Source organism: Callorhinus ursinus, unplaced genomic scaffold, assembly GCF_003265705.2.
Source record: "Callorhinus ursinus isolate GAN/ISIS: 27379988/994484 unplaced genomic scaffold, GSC_fseal_2.0 scaffold34, whole genome shotgun sequence".
In the NCBI taxonomy this organism is placed as follows: Eukaryota; Metazoa; Chordata; class Mammalia; order Carnivora; family Otariidae; genus Callorhinus; species Callorhinus ursinus.
In genome coordinates this window covers 15,244,743-15,261,529 of record NW_027397096.1, presented here as the reverse complement: position 1 = coordinate 15,261,529, position 16,787 = coordinate 15,244,743, and the positions used below count along the sequence as shown (strand labels likewise).

The following is a 16,787-nucleotide window of genomic DNA, read 5'->3' as shown; positions in this document are numbered from 1 at the left end:
CGCCGCAAACCTCGGCCAGGCCTCCTATCTCCTCCGACAACACAACAGTCCTTGCTCTCCACGACAGGGCCTCGAGAATTAAAGGCAATCAGGCCATGCTCTGGAGCTCAGGCTGATATAAAAAAAGGTGGTCCCGTTACACCTTCTCAGCCTCTGCCTTGAGTCCGCGAGGGAAGTTATGATTTCCCCCAAACTGCTAACATCATCATAGACCTGGAAGGCCCCTTAGGGAGCCACCTGGTCCCACCTCCTCGGTTTACTGATGAAGACTCAGGCCCCGGGGCCAAATGCTGTGCTCGAAGTTGCACAGCCAGGGTGGAGGTCACTATGGCGCAAGAGTTTGGTTCTGCCTTCCGGCAGTATCCAGAGATATCTGGCAGTCTGCCTACCCTTCTGCTCATAACAATCCTCCCTGGTCACTAGAACTCTCTGGCTCACCAAAAGTTTTTGTTCACATGACCTCAAGCCTCCTGGAATGTCCCATGCTCCATGAACTCGGATATCAGGCTGGTCATGGGGAAAAGCAGCAAACTGTGGAGTCGAACCAGCCGGGGTCCCAATGCCTGTTTTGCCACCTACTGGGTTAGCTCAGGCTAAATTAACTTCTCTGACCTCCATTTCCTCAACTGTAAAATGGACCTAATTATATCCACCTCTTGGATGCTGCCAAGATTTAATGAGGGAAGAGAGGTAACCTCCAGGGCTCCTGACACTGGAAACCCTCGACTAAACACCATCAGACAAGTACGAGGCTTAAGGCAGGCAACTTCACCTGTCTTCAGTGGCGGAAGAGGGTGGACCACGGATGAGAGAGAAGGGCTAGGTGTTCTCCTTGCCCCTTTCTATTCGGACATCGGGGACGCCCCTGCCCTGGTTCTCAGGCCCAGCAAGGCCCACCCTCCTACCCCAGGTGATCCACGGTGGGCCACGATGCCCACAGCGGCTCCCTCCCGCACCCCCCAGCCCAGGCTGCCTCCCGGTGCCGGTGCCCTCGCCCGCCACCGCCTACCTCCAGGTCGGCACTGGCCTGGCTCAGGGACGCAGGCGAGCAGGCCTTGTGCTCCACCAGGCAGATGTGGCAGATGCACTCGTCATGCTGGGGGCAGAAGAAGTCCCGCAGCCGGTTGTGCTGGGGGCACTTGCGGCGCATCAGGTCCCGGACGGGGGACTGCAGCTGGTGGTCCCGGAAGGCGGGGCTGTCGAGGTGCGGCTTCAGGTGCTCCTGGCAGAAGGAGGCCATGCACACCAGGCACGTCTTGACGGCGGGCTCCTTCAGGCAGTGGTCGCAGGCCACCGGGACCGCCTGGCTGGGCGCGGCGGCGCGGGCGGGCGGCTTCCAGCCGTCGGGGGGCGGGGACGCCGCCCGGGCCTGCTCGGCCTGCAGGAACTGCTCCACCACCGCGCACAGCACCGTGTTCTTGCGCAGCTGCGGCCGCGCGTGGTAGACGGCGCGGCACTGCGGGCACAGATACGGCGGATCCTGAACGGCCCACGTCTCGTCCAGGCACGAGCCGCAGAAGTTGTGGCCGCACGGGGTGGTGACCGGCACCTTGAAGGGCTCCAGGCAGATGGAGCACGACAGCTCCTCGGCCAGGGGGACCAGCTCCGCCATGGCGCTCCTGCGGGACGGGAAGGTACGCGATGGAACGGCGGCCGCGGCCGGGAAACGACTGCTGGAGGCCCGCGAGGAAACGAAACTGAGCAGCGGGAGGGGCGGGCCCCGCGGCCCTTCAGGAAGTTACGTGGGGGCGGGGCGGGCCCGGCCGGGCCGCCCGGGGGGTCGCGGGGCGCCGGGGGTCGTGGCGCGCGCGGAGCGGCTCGGCCCCGCCGGGTGGGCGCTGGCGCCGGGCTCGGGGTCTCAGTCGGTGCCCACGAGCCGCAGCGGTTTCTGCTCCCCGCTCCGCCCCCACCCCACCCCACCCCACCCCACCCCACCCCACGGCGGAGGAGGAAACCTGCGCAGCAGGTGGAGAACCCCGGACCGGATGGCGCCTCTGCCCCGGCGCGCCCGCAGGTAGCGCCTTGCTGCGGAGAACTCACCTAGACCCGCGCGGCTGTCGATCCGCGCTGGCCTTTAAGACCGGCTGCCCCTCCCCGCCCCCTTTTTAGACCCTTCCTTCCTCCCCCCGCCCTCCCCCGGCTGGGCTCTGGCACATCGGGGTATGGTCCTTGAAGGCCAGAGCCCCTGGGCCCACACTCAAAAAGCTGGCCGTTTCTTTCCATACCAACCAATAGAACATGCGGTTTTGTTTTGTTTTTGGATTTCCAGTTCTACTTTCCTGGGGTTTGCAGAAATCCCAGTTTTAACAAAGGTTTTTCTCTCACTCACACGCACACAATAATTTTGAAACAAATGTTTTTCTCAAAATCGTTTATTTAGATTTCCTTTCGTTCGTTCAGCTCTGTGCCCCTGGCCTGGGTGCCGGAAAAGTGGGTGTACAGGAGGGGGAGAAGTATTCAAGAGAGGGGATGGGGGACAGAAAAGAGAGGTAGGGTTTTGGGAAGAGTTAGCTGGAGTTTGCATTGGACGGGATGAGCAGCAAAAATAAGAAAAATAATATGAAAAATAAATATCTGAAACCGCTAAAAGTAAAAGCTGCCGTTTATGGGGCACCTACTATGTGCAAGACAAGTCACATACCTTATCTCTTATTATCCTTACAAACAAGGATAGACAGAACTTATTACGTCCATTTTACAGATGAGGATCACATATTTTGTTTTTTTAAGTAATCTCCCCGCCCAAGGTGGAGCTCAAACTCAGGACCAACAGTATGCTGCTCAAGGACTGAGGCAGCCAGGCACACTCCCCTCACCATTTTTTTTTTTTTTTTTTTTTTTAGGTAATTTCTCCACCCAAGGTGGGGCCCAGAGAATAGGGTCACATATTTCCTACAAAACAGAACTGAGATTCTAACTCAGGATTGCTTTGCTTAAAATTCTAATTCCTGGTTTTCCTATTTCTATTCCTCCAAGACCCTTATCCCCATTTGTTCTCTTTTGTAGTGCCTTGTTGTTATTGTTTGCTTGGGGAGGAGGAAGGCAGAAGGCAAGGAGGGGTTAGGAAATCAGATTTGTGCATAGTATCTCATTTAATCCTCACACTAAATCTCTAAGGTAGGTATCATTATCTCATGCTACAGATGAGAAAACCAAGGCTTAGAGAAATGAAATAACTTGCTTACAACAACAGATACCAGCATGCAGCCTATCCCATTCTAGAAGCCAAACATTTCCTACCAGAAGATGTTGCCTCCCAAGGGGAGGGATGGAGCTGTTTCCAGGAATTAAACTATGAAACACCCTATGACTTAGCTCTTCTGGGTGATGTGGCCTGGTGACTCAGCCAGAATATCTAGAATTTTCTGAGAGTCTAGACGGGCTAGTGAATGAAGAGGACTCAGGGGAACATAGTTTATGTTTATCAAATTCCATGCAGTAGATATTTACTAAGACCTACTGAGACAGGGAAGCTCAAGAAAGGCCCCATTTACTCACGCTCTATAGTTCACCTTGCATCTAGGTAAACCCAAAGAAGCTCCTTTCCCACTCCAAGGGGGAAGCAAGGAAGCGAATTGCTCTCTGAGTCTTGTCCTGGCCCCAGAACACCTGATAACATCTAAGAAGGGGATCCCAAACATGTTCCAGGACATTAGCTTCCAACAAACCTCCCCCCACACTGGCATCGACACCCCTACGTTCCGTGATTTATGGAAGAACACCTATTGTTCAGCTGACACTCCCTGTGATTGATCCCTACCCTGGATTCCTGGAGGAACACAAACCATGGACCCCTTTCCTAGCCCCGAGGGATGGGGAGACTCACTTTTCCGAGTCTCCCAGACATTCCATCTGCTAGACCCTATCACTACTCAGTAAACCCTGTGTTCACTTCCTCCTGGCTCACATTTGATTCCTATCCTGCCTGAAGCCAAGGGCCCTCCTGACTGGTCCTGTGAGGCCCCCCTGTGGGTCCTCAGACCAGGCCTGCCTACATCAGGACTATGCTAAATTCGTCCCATTGTGGTTAGAGAATAGGCTTTGACTTGTTTCACTCTTTTAGAATTTAATGAAACTTGTTTTTGTTTTTTGAAGATTTTATTTATTTATTTGACACAGAAAGAGAGAGAGATCACAAGTAGGCAGGCAGGCAGAGGGAGAGGGAGAAGCAGGCTCCTGCCTGAGCAGGGAGCCCGATGTAGGGCTCCATCCCAGGACGCTGGGATCATGACCTGAGCCGAAGGCAGACGCTTAACCGACTGAGCCACCCAGGCAGCCCTGAAACTTGTTTTATTTCCCGAATGTGTTCTTATTGTGGGTTCTTGTTTGCATGGTATCTCTTCTTCTGTCTTTGTACTTTCAACCTGTTTGGGTCTGAATCTAAAGTATGGCTTTTGTAGACAGCATATAGTCAGATGCTGTTTTTTTTAATGCATCCTGCCAACCTCTGACTTTTCACTGGAGTATTTAAATCATTTACATTAAATTAATGATAAGGTAGGATTAATATCTGCCATTTGCTATTTATTTTTATGTCTTATATCTTTTTTGTTCTTCTGTTTCTCCATTACTGCCTTCCTTTGTGCTAAATGTTTTCTAGTGTACTATTTTTATTCCTTTGTTTTTTCTTCAAATATTCTTTCTGCCCTCCCTCTCTCCCCTCTCCTCCAGAAACTCCCATTCTGTGTATGTTGTTATGCTTGGTGGTGTCCCACAGGCCTCTGAGGCTCTGTTCATTTTCCTTGATTTTTTTTTTCCCCTTTCTGTTTTGCAGACTGGATCATCTCACTTGATCTGTATATCCAGATTCACAAATTCTTTCTTTTGCCTGCTCAAATCTGCTATTGAACTCCTCCGGTGAATTTTTCATTTCATTTCTTTTACTTTTCAACTCCAGAATTTCCATTTGGTTCTTTAAAAAAAAAAAAAAGTGGGGGGCATCACCTGTTACAGCTGGGTTAAGTATCCAATTCATGGTTTTGGCTCAGGTCGTGATCTCAGGGCCATGAGAATGAGCCCCACATCAGGCTCCAAGTCAGTGCAGAGTGTGCTTAAGACCATCTCTCCCTCTCCCTCTGCCCCTCCCCACCGCTCTCTCTCTCTCTCTCTCAAATAAACAAATAAATCTTTAAAAAAATAAAAAATAAATTTTTTTCTATCTCCTTACTATATCTCTATTGAAAGAGACACCATTTTCATACTTTTCTGTATTTCTTTAGATATGTTTTCCTAATGTTCTTTGAATATATTTAAAATAGCTGATTTAAAGTTTTTGTCTAGTAAGTCCAACATCTGCACTTCCTCAGAGACAATATCTATTAATCTTTCTTTTCTTATACGGGCCATTCTTTTTTCTTTATATTGTGATTTTTTTTTTCAAAACTGGACATTTAAAATAATGCAGTGTGGCACTGTGGACACTGGATTCCCCCCTGCCCAGGATTTGTTGTTATACATGTTTGTTGCTGTTTTTGTTTAGTGACTGAATTAATTCCATAAAGTCTATATACTGAGTCTCTGTTCAGTTGGCTTAGTGATCACCTAATGACTGGACGGAGATTTCCTTAAATCCCTAGAACCAATAAGTTTTCCAGTATTTTCCAAGGGCTCAGACTTGTTTGCAGCCCGTTGGCTTTTTTTTTTTTAAGATTTTATTTATTTATTTGACAGAGAGAGACACAGGGAGAGAGGGAACACAAGCAGAGGGAGTGGGAGAGGGAGAAGCAGGTTTCCCGCTGAGCAAGGAGCCCGTTGCTGGACTCAATCCCAGGACCCTGGGACCATGACCCGAGCCAAAGGCAGACGCTTAATGACTGAGTCACCCAGGCGCCCCTGCAGCCCGTTGGTTTTTTAAAAACTACCGTGGAGGGTGGGGGGATGGGTTAGCCTGGTGATGGGTATTAAAGAGGGCACGTTCTGCGTGGAGCACTGGGTGTTATGCACAAACAATGAATCATGGAACACTACATCAAAAACTAATGGTGGAATGTATGGTGATTAACGTAACAATAAAAAATTTAAAATAAAATAAAATAAAATAAAACTACCATGGAGCTGGGGGTGGGGGTAATGGGAATAGAGCAAGTTAAAACACCCAAAGCTTGCTGTCCTCACCGGGAGTAAGCCACTTTTCTTAAATAAGCATTCCCTGAATTGTTGCAAGCTCTTCACTAATTTCCAGAGTTCTGAAAAAGTTGATCCTGACAATTTTTGTTCGTTTTCTTCTATGGAAGCAGAATTTTCAGAGGTCCCTCACAATACAATGATTTATAAGAAATACCTATTTGGCCATTCGAATGACCAAAATATATTCCTCAGATATATTTGGCCTTTACCCACAGTTCCTGAAAACACCTCAGAGCCATATGGGGGAAATGGGAGGCTTGTTATTAATGAAGGGGACTTTTGGATCCCACCCAAGATGGGGGATGGTTGCCAAGAGGACCAAATGATTAGAGGGTTCCAAATTTTAGTCCTCCCTGTCCCCACCTCCAGAGGGGAGAAAAGCCTGGAGGTTGAATCAGCCAATGGCCAATGACCTAGTCACTCATGACTGTGTAATGAAGCCCCCATAAAAATCCAAGAGAACAGCTTTTTGGTCCTTTCCAGAGAGCCTCCATGCTCGGGGAACCAGAACACTTTCACGTATCACTGAGCCAGACCCCAAGCTCCAAGGGGACAGAAGCTCCTTTGTTTGGGATCATGCCCTATGTATCTCTTCATCTGGCTATTGATTCTTATTCTTTATCGTATCCTTTTATAAACCAGTAGACGTAAGCAAGTAATTTCCCTGAGTTCTGTGAGCTGCTCTAGCAAATTAATCAAACTTAAGGAGGCTGGCTCAGTCAGTGAAGCATGTGACGCTTGATCTTGGGGGTGTGGGTCCAAGCCCCATGTTAGGTGTAGAGATTACTTAAAAATAAAATATTTAAAAAAGAAAAAGAAAAGCCCCCCCCCCTTTATCTCTCAACGTAATCTTTCTCTTACGATCTATTCTGTCTGATAGCAGGAATCACACCGGCTTTATTACTTTACTCTTTGCATGGTATATCTTTCTGTCTTGTTACTTTCAACTTCTCTGTGTCTTTATGTTTAAAATGTGTCTCTTGTAGACTGAATATAGTCGGATTTTGCTTTTTCGTCCACCCTGATAATCCCAGCCTTTTAGTTATTTAGTCCATTTGTCATTAATGTACATATTGATTTTTAAGTTGCCAAATTGCTACTTGTTTTTTAGTTATCTCTTTGGGTTTTGTTCCTCTTTTCCAGTCTTTCTTCGCATTAATCTAATATCCTATACATTTCAGGGGTGTCTGGGTGGTTCAATCAGTTAAGCATCTGCCTTCAGCTCAGGTCATGATCTCGGGGTCCTGGGATCGAGCCCCCCATGAGGCTCCTTGCTCAGTGGGGAGTCTGCTTCTCCCTCTCCCTCTGCCCTTCCCTCCCCGCTTCTGCTCTCTCTCTCAAATAAACAAATAAAATCTTAGATATATATACACTATACATTTCATTTTTGTTTCTTCTTATTGACCTTTCACCTATACTTTTTATTATGTTTCTAGTAGTTTTCTACGGGTTACATATATGTATCTTTAGCTTATCACAGTCTATTTAGAATTAATATTGCATTAATAATTCATGTAAAATATGAGAATCTTATTACATTAAAATTTCATTTACCACCCCTTTGGCTATTGTTATTCTTTTGCTATTGTTGCCATATATGTCATACATACTTACATAATAAACCCCACAACTATTGTAAAAGTCATTAAACAAGGAAGTCATTAGACTGGGATGGCTCTGATGTTTTAACAGCCAACATTTGCAAGCCAAAACCTAAGCCAGAGTCCATTCCTATAAGTGCTTTGAGGTTAAGAAAGCAAAACTTAAGAACAGTGAGCTAGGCATTCCCAAATAAGGCAACTGCTTAAGCTATAATTAAATCACAGAGCCTTCTCCCAGCTCCTGCCAGTAGAGCACACCTAATCTCTTCAGGTCTGGCCCTGCCTGATACAAATCAATGTTCAAATAAACTCTTCAAAAATGTAATGTGTCTCAGTTTCTCTTTTAACAGTATTCTATTTTTACAATTACATGTACTTTATTTTTATTTTTTTTAAAAGATTTTATGTATTCATTTGAGACACAGAGATACAGAGAGAGAAAGCATGAGCAGGGAGAGAGGCAGAGGGAGAAGCAGGCTCCTTGCTGAGCCAGGAGCCCGATGCGGGGCTCGATCCCATGACCCTGAGATCATGACCTGAGCCGAAGGCAGACGCTTAACCATCTGAGCCACCCAGGCACCCCACAATTACATTTACTTTAAACAGTCAGTTAACTTCCAAAAAATATTAAAAAATTAAAGAAGAAGAAATATGGTTACATGTAAAAAGACAGCTATATTCCCGACGTATTTGCCATCCCCAGTACTTGTCCTTCCTTCTTATGGATAGCAGTTTACTTCAGTGTATCCCGTAGTGCAGGCCATCTGGCAAAGAATTCTTGCAGCTTTTGTTTATCTGAAAATGCCTTTATTTCATCTTAATTCCTAATGGATAATTTCGCAGGATATTTAATTCTGAGTTGACTTTCTTTCCTTTCAACTCTTTATAAAGATGTCATTCCCTCCCAAGGATCATGTCCCTGAAGGAAAGGGCCCTGGGCCCCGGCCCCCTAGGCTCCTGAGCTCCGTGTGCTGACTGCAGCCACCCAGTAGCGCTCGGTCTGTCTTGAGGTATTTATGGAACACCCTGCCCTCACATATAGACTGTGAACTACTTTTCCTGAAATCCACACTGAGCATGGGGAAAAAAAATGGAAAAGAAGGAAGTTGTTCTCATGAGCAGAAGTCTGCAGAACAAGTGGGCGTCTGTTCGGTCAACTTCCCAAAAACCACTTTTTCCTGCTGAAATATTATTCAGTGAATCTGGAGAGGATTGTGTGGGTTTATAAATCTGCTTTTTATCTGAGAAAAAAATTTATAAAAGAAAAAAAGATGTCATTCTGGGGGTGCCTGGCTGGTTCAGTCGCTTAAGCAGCTGACTATTGATCTCGGCTCAGGTCATGATCTCAGGGTCCTGGGATCCATCGGGCCCCACACTGGGCTCCAGACTCAGGGGGGAGTCTGCTGGAGGATTCTCTCTCTCCCTCTGCCTCTCCCCTGGCTTGCACTCTCTCTCTCAAAAATAAATCAATCTTTTTTTTTTAAGATGTCATTCTATTGTCTTCTGGATTCCATTTTTCTGATGAGATGTCCACTGTCATTTGTACTGGTGTTTCTCTGCAGGTATTTTACCTCCTCTGGTGAGTTTTGAGATTATCTCCTTGTAATTTTCAGCATTTTAACTAGAATATCCCTTGGTGTCTTTTTTTTTTTTTTTTTTTAATCCTGCTTGGAGTTTGCTAGGATTCTTGGATTTGTAACTTGAAGGTTTTCTCCATTTGGGGGCAGTTTTTTGGACTTTATTTCTTCAATGTTTTTGGCCCCATTATGTCTCTCCAGTTAAATATATGTCAGCTTACTTGATATTATCTCATAGGTTTTTTTTTTTAAGATTTTATTTATTTATTTATTTGACAGAGAGAGACACAGCAAGAGCGAGAGAGGGAACTCAAGCGGGGGGAGTTGGGAGAGGGAGAAGCAGGCTTCCTGCTGAACAAGGAACCCAATGTGGGCCTCGATCCCAGGACCCTGGGATCATGACCCGAGCCGAAGGCAGACGCTTAACGACTGAGCCACCCAGGCGCCTCAGTATTATCCCATATGTTGCTGAGGCTTTGTTCATCTTTTTTCTTTCTATTCTTCAAATAAGATAATTCCTACTGATCTGATTTCAGGTTTATTCAGTCTTTCCTCTGAAGTCTCCAACTTGCTGTTAATATCCCACAGTTAAATTTTAATTTCAGATATTTTGCTTTTCCATTCTTGAATTTCCACTTGGGTTCTTTTTTTATGGTTTCAGTTGCTTTGCTGAGATTTCCCATCTATCCACTCATTTGGACCATTATTTTCCTTTCAGTCCTTAAAAATATTCATAATAAGCTACTTGAACATCCTTGTCTGTTCCAACATTTGGGTTATTTTGGAATCTGTTCTATTGATTTTTTAATTTGTTTGTGTTTCTTGGATGAAGGGTCCTCTGGAATCCTCCTCCGCACCCACCCACACACACGACTTCCTTTTCTTCAGTAACCTGCCTAATTTTTAATTTTTCAGTATCCCACTCACCCAATCTCTGCCCCCTCAGCTCAGCAAGACAACTTTCCACCTGTGATCAACCTCCTGTACCACAGTAGAAGTCTGGGGTAATTGTGAGGCTTACTTCACGTTTCCCTTCTCTGCAGGATCAAAGTCCTATGCTACTTTTTGCCCAATGCTTGAAAAATATTGCATAACATATTTTGTTCAGTTTTGTAGTTCTTTGATTGGAGGGCAGTTCTTATACTAATGACTCTGTTATAGCCAAAGGTGGATGTTATCTGACATCAAATTCTTTCAAAATATTTTAGTTCTCATGTTTTTGATGCTCCTTTTCCTGGTGCCCTAAACTTGGGCTTAGTCCATTATTTGGATAATCTAGCACCTCCCTGTCTCCTATTTCTTGTTTTTTTTCTTCATTTCTTCATTTTTTTCTGTTGCCAATCTTTTTTTTTTGAGAAAGAGAGAGAGAGTGCGAGTTGGGGGAGGGAGGGGCGGAGGGAGAGAGGAGAATCCCAAGCAGACTCCATGCTGAGTGCAGAGCCTGACACGGGGCTTGATCCCACGACCCTGAGATCATGACCCGAGCCAAAATCAAGAGGCAGACATTCAACCAACTGCCCCCAACTCTGTCTCCAATCTTAAAAATGGATTCAGGTTGAGGGAATAAGAAGACAAGCCACAGGGTGGGACAAAATATTTGCAAAATACATCATTGACAAAAGACTTACTCAAAATATACAAAGAACTCTTAAAACTTAACAAGAAAAAGAAACGACTCAAATGGAAAATGGGCAAAAGATCTGAACGGATACCTTGCCAATGAAGATAATAGATGGCAAATAAGTTTATGAACAGATGCTCCACTTTATATGTCCTCGGGGAATTACAAATTAAAACAACAAAGAGATACCACTATATACCAATTCGAATGGCCAAAATCTGGAACACTGAGAACACCAAATGCTGGTGAGGATGTGGAGCAACAGGAACTCTCGCTTATTGTCAGAAGGAATGCACATGGTACAACCACGTTGGAAGACGGTTTGGCAGAGTCTTACAAAACTAAATATATTCTTACTGTACGATCCAGCAATCATTCCCCTTGGTATTTACCCAAAGCAGTTGAAAACTTACCCCTGCACATAGATATTTATAGCAGTTTTATTTATAATTGCCAAATCTTGGAAACAACCAAGATATCCTTTAGTAGCTGAATGGGCACATAAACTGTGGAACTTCTGGACAATGAAATATTATTCAGTGCTAAAAATAAATGAGCCATCAAGCCACAAACAGACATGGAAGAAACTTCATATTATTAAGTGACAGAAGCCAATCTGAAAAGGCTACATGTATGATTCCAACTATATGATATTCTGGGTAAGGCAAAAATATGGAGACGGTAAAAAGATCAGTGGTTGCCAGGGGTTAAGGGATAGGAATGAATGAATAGGCACACAGAGAAGATTCTTAGGGCACTGAAATTATTCTGTTTAACACTATAATGGTGGATACATGTTATTACATATTTAGCAAAACCCATAGAGTGTGCAATACCAAGAGTGAACCCTAATGGAAATTTTGGACTTTGGGTGATAATGATGTGTTAGTGTAGGTTCATCAGTTGTAACAAATGTGCCCCTGTGGTATGCGATGTTGATAACGGGGGACCGTTAAGGGATGTATAGGAACTCTGTATTTTCTGCTCCATTTTGCTATGAAAACTGCTCCAGAAATAAAGTCTATTTTAAAAAATGGATTAGGAGTCACCAAACTTGGCTGTTTCCAGAAATTAAGTCTATGCTTAAAAGGTGAGAATTCAAATTATCTATTAGCTATATTTTTATTACTGTTATTGCTGTGATTATTTGACAAGTGTTCTCAAGATTGTCCCAAAAGGAGGTCCAAAGAAGGTTGGCAAACTGGCAGCATTAATGGAATAAGCGTTTGAAATTCCAAGGGTTTTTGTAAGACAGCACTTGTTGTTCTTGTTGTTTTAGATTTTATTTATTTATTTGACAGAGAGAGCACAAGCAGGGGGAGCAGCAAGCAGAGGGGGAGAGAGAAGCAGACTCCCCACTGAGCAGGGAGCCCAATGTGGGGTTCAATTCCAGGACCCTGGGTTCATGACCTGAACCAAAGGCAGATGCTTAATGGACTGAGCCACCCAGGCATGCCAAGACAGCACTTGTTTTATAAAAATGGGACAGGGGTGGGGGTAGGGTGGGGAGGATATTCTATATACTGTTGTTAAAAATCTTAATGTGGGGGCGCCTGTGGGGGCCGCGGGAAGCCTGCCTCTCCCTCTCCCTCTCCCCCGGCTTGTGTTCCTGCTCTCGCTGTCAAATAAATAAATAAATAAATAAATAAATCTTAAAAAAAATCTTAATGTGATCAGACATGAAACAACATACATTTGAATTTATATTGAAGGAAAACAAAACTTTTAAAGTATTGCATTGGTCATTATTATAAAGAAGTTAAAAAAAAAAAAACCAAGCCCCTTATTCATGATGCACAGACAGAGCAGCTGATTCTAATTATCTGTCAGCACATTCTTGAACTCATTTGTGCTTCACTTTTTCCCTTTAACAGTGTTTGCAAGAACATATTCTTCAGGGATTCAGCTCCAAACCTTTTGCTCAATTCCTAATGTGGAATTTGATATCTGTTTCCTCTTGTTTGTTCCTAACCGGATGATGGGGACCCAGCAGCCCGGGTTCCGGATGAAGCCTCAGCCAGCTGACGGGATGCTGCCAGGTCTGGGTGTCCTTTTCACTTCGTAATCTGTCTCTCTCTTTCTTTTTTTTTTTTTTTTTAAGATTTTATTTATTTATTTGACAGAGAGACACAGCGAGAGAGGGAACACAAGCAAGGGGAGTGGGAGAGGGAGAAACAGGCTTCCCGCTGAGCAGGGAACCCGATGTGGGGCTCGATCCCAGGACTCTGGGACCATGACCTGAGCTGAAGGCAGATGCTTAACGACTGAGCCCCCCCGGCACCCCACTCCATCTCTTTCTTCCCTGGATCTTCTACTGGTAGACAGGTGGTACAGCAACAGGACAGACTCTGGAGCAGACAACCTGGATTTAGACCTCCTCCGTTTGCTAGCCATGAGACCATGGGCAAGGACTGCACCTCTGTGCCTCAGTTTCCTCATCTGTAAAAGGGAAATGGAACGAGTACCGAACTCATCAGCTTGTTAGGTAAAGGAGTTAATACACGTATACTGCTTAGAAAGATAGTTGACATGTAGCTGTTGTTACCATTTCCATTCTCCCAAGCTTCCTTGTGCTGAGCATCTCATCCCCATCTGTGGGTCTCAGTCGGGGGCGGTGCTCCTCCGGGGCTAGGATGGTGACCAGTCCAACATGGTGCTGGGGCTGCTCAGGACTGCTCAGGGCATGTAGGATCCATTCCCTGCTCCTACCCTGAACTAGCTGCTGTGTCCTGCAACGCTGGTGTGCTCAAATGGCTCCCTTTACCTGTGTTCCAAGACTTTGATCCCTACAGCTCTGGTGCAGCAAGAAGCTGGGTGGTCGGTTGCCTCTGGCCACTAAGAGCATTATTTGCTTATCCCAAGGTGCCTGCAAATGTTTTCTACGTGTGCTCTGATACGAAAAGTGTCTGGAAGCACTACTTAGGGCAATCAAATGAAAGTCCGTCCTGATTAAAATAAAACCTTTAGGGGCACCTGGTGGCTCAATTGGTTAAGCATCTGACTCCTGGCTTTGACTCAGGGTCAAATGCTCTCAGGGTGGTGAGATTGAGCCCCGCATCAGGCTCTGTGCTCAGCGGGGGTCCGCTTTTCTCTCTCCTTCTGCTCCTCCCCCTGCTCTCTCTCTCAAATAGATACATTTTAAAAAATTTTAAATAATAAAAAAATAAAACCCTTATCCTTCTGAGAGCCCTGAGCCAGCTCTTTGTTGGAGCAGCTGTGTCACTCCCTTTTCCCTCTACAATGAAAGAGAATCTCAGGTTTGCCAGGTCAGCCCCCCAAGAAAAACCTCACGGAGACCAGGTTTAGTCAAGCAGGGGTAACTTGCATGAGTCTGATGAGCAGGGAACAGAGCCAATGTCCCAACTGTGTCCTCCCCTAACTCGGCACGTCCCAGAACTTCCTGTGCATGCGTCACGTGGGATTCTGCTAATCCAGCCTCCGACCCAGCAGGTCTGGTGGGGCTGGGACCCTGTTTTCCTAATCAGCTCCCGGGAGGCAGAGGCTGCTAATCTGCAGACCCAACGGAGCAGCAAGGTCCCCAACCCACCCACACCTTCCCTTACGGCTCAACCAGGCTTTGGCAGACTCGGCACAGCAGCAGACGGGCCGGCACGTGTGCTCGCTCTCTCTCTGAAATAAATAAAATCCTTAAAACATAACATAAAATAAAGATGTAATTAAGGAACATCTAAACATGGCAGCTGTAGTATGAGCTATGGCGCGAGTTGTTTCTAACAGATGAAAATAAAATTTAAAAATTAAGATAAATTCAAAAAAATTTTGAGATTCTGCCCAAAATTCAGAGCCGGGCCTTGGCCAAGCACGGTAACGGGAACATGAACACAAATGACAACTAATGTCTCAACAAGCACCTACTGTGCGCCTAGCCCTGCACTAAATGCCTCCAGGGCGCTGTTCTCTCCTGCGGGCCCGGCCACACTCGCACGGTGGGCACGGTGCTGAGGAAGCTGAGGCCGACGGAGGATACCGAGCTGCTCGGAGGCAGAGTGAGAGACAGAATTTGTAACTGGCCCAGCACGCGTTAGAGCCCATGTTCTAACCCCGTACTGCCTCTGCTGGGTCACTTCCTCTGGCTCTGGTGTCAGCTTAAAAGGGGATTCAGAGGACGCCTGGGGGGTTCAGTCAGTTAAGCGACCCAACTGACTCTTGATTGCGCCTCAGGTCATGATCTCAGGGTCGTGAGATCGAGCCCCGCGTCAGGCTCCATGCCCAGCCCAGCGTGGAACTTGCCTAAGATTCTCCCTCTCCCTTTGCCCCTCCTCCCCTAAAATAAATAAATAAATCTCTTAAAAAAAAAAAAAAAAAAAGGAGGGCGGTGGGGGTGGGGATTGGGCTTCATTATTCTGAAGGTGGCTTCTGGCTTCAACATCATATGACCTCCAGTGCCCCAAGTAGGCACCCAAGGTTTGGCCTCACAACTTTGGCCAGAGCTTTGGTTACTCTTGAGTCCTTCGTCAGAGCTGTCAGGCTCCCATGGGTACACCTGGATTGTTCGAGCAGCCGGGTGCTAACAGTAACTACATTCTTGTTGATGCAAGAACATTTTCCAGCGGCATGCGGGATTTTTAGGCATGTTTAGCAGATCCTTTTGACTGAATCGACATCACTTTTGCAGTGAAATGAGTCCACCGTCAAGGTGATCACATGCTAGTACTCAGTTGTGACTTTTCTTTCTGAATGTTAATGATGGTAATGAATGTTATTAATTAGCCTCTCTTGAGTCTGATTAGAGGCTTAAGAGTAGATGAACCCTTCCTGAATAGTGTCACATTTTGCCAACATTATTTTGACTTTTCATTGTAAGCCAAGGGTAGGGCAGGCCCACTGTGCTCATGAAGACACGCGCTCTGACTCGGGGCTCACATGGGGCCCCCAACCCTGACTTCAAAACCCGTCTCCTTCCACGAGGCCAGCAGGTCTCTCAGCGTCGTCTTTCAGGGGCCGGTGAGGCCCAAACCACGAAGGGGTGTCGGCGTGTTAGGTCTGCGGTGATGGTGCAAAAGCAGGGAACTGCAGCGCGTCGGCGCGCAGGGAGCCTGTCGTACCGCGGGGCCTCACACGGGCCATAGGGAAGAGAAGCAACGTCCCTGATAGAGAAGGGACGATTACTGTTAGGAAATCGTGACCTGTGAAGGCACATTTGCTGCTGCGAACCAGAGAACGGTGGTTTTCCCACGGAGAGGCGTGCTGCGTGGTGAGCCCGACAGCCCACACCTTCTGTGGCACACCATCATTACTTGAAATACCGACGGACAGACAACCTGTGGTCGCTCGGACATGGGTCTGGCAGACACCTTCTTGACAACGAACGAAGTCAGTCTCTCACTTCAAGAGCAACTGACTGTGTTAGTTGCCAGTGAAAAAATGTGAGCTTTCAGGCAAAAATTAGAAAAATTTGGATTTTCAGATACATTTTGGAAATGTATCTGCTATAGTGAGCTGACAGTTTCCCAATACTCAGAGACTGGTTTGACAAGATCAGATATTTGGCAATATTAATAAATGTAACTTTAAAATGCTACATAATTAAATGTGTGGGAGAGGGCAGATTTCCAGCAAGTTCTGCCAGTACAGCAGCACAGAGACTTCTCTGCCCTTCAGTGAGGGATGGCCATGACCTCCCAAGAGGGCCTCAGCACGAGAGCCCCAGGGGTGGAGGTTTTGGGGATTTTTCCCTGGGGGGCTCTGTCTCAGCTCCAGGAGTAGCTGCTTCTCACGTTTGCTATTCCGTTAGCGCCCTCTTCATTTCCTACTATAGCCGGTCCCTGGTTACTCCAGTCCCTGTTAGTTAGTCATTTTTTTTTTAATTTTTATTATGTTAATCACCATACATTCCATCAT

At 46.2% G+C, this 16,787-nt stretch overlaps 1 protein-coding gene across 13 annotated transcripts in view; it reads right to left on the bottom strand.

The window, feature by feature from the left end:
- Positions 1 to 1,696, bottom strand: part of TRIM25 (tripartite motif containing 25) — a 57,642-nt gene extending 55,946 nt beyond the window's left edge. For 8 of the 13 annotated variants that reach the window (XR_003204277.2, XR_003204278.2, XM_025851074.2 and 5 more), the window contains exon 1: positions 1,010 to 1,695. Coding sequence is in view for 8 of the 13 variants with exons in the window: in XM_025851074.2 (XP_025706859.1) it covers positions 1,010 to 1,612 (603 nt within the window). In the remaining 5 variants the exon portion in view is untranslated. Of the gene's footprint in view, positions 1 to 1,009 lie in introns of all 13 variants that reach the window. The other 5 variants (XR_012374464.1, XR_003204279.2, XM_025851078.2 and 2 more) reach the window with 2 other exon arrangements.
- Positions 1,697 to 16,787: the final 15,091 nt, after the last annotated feature.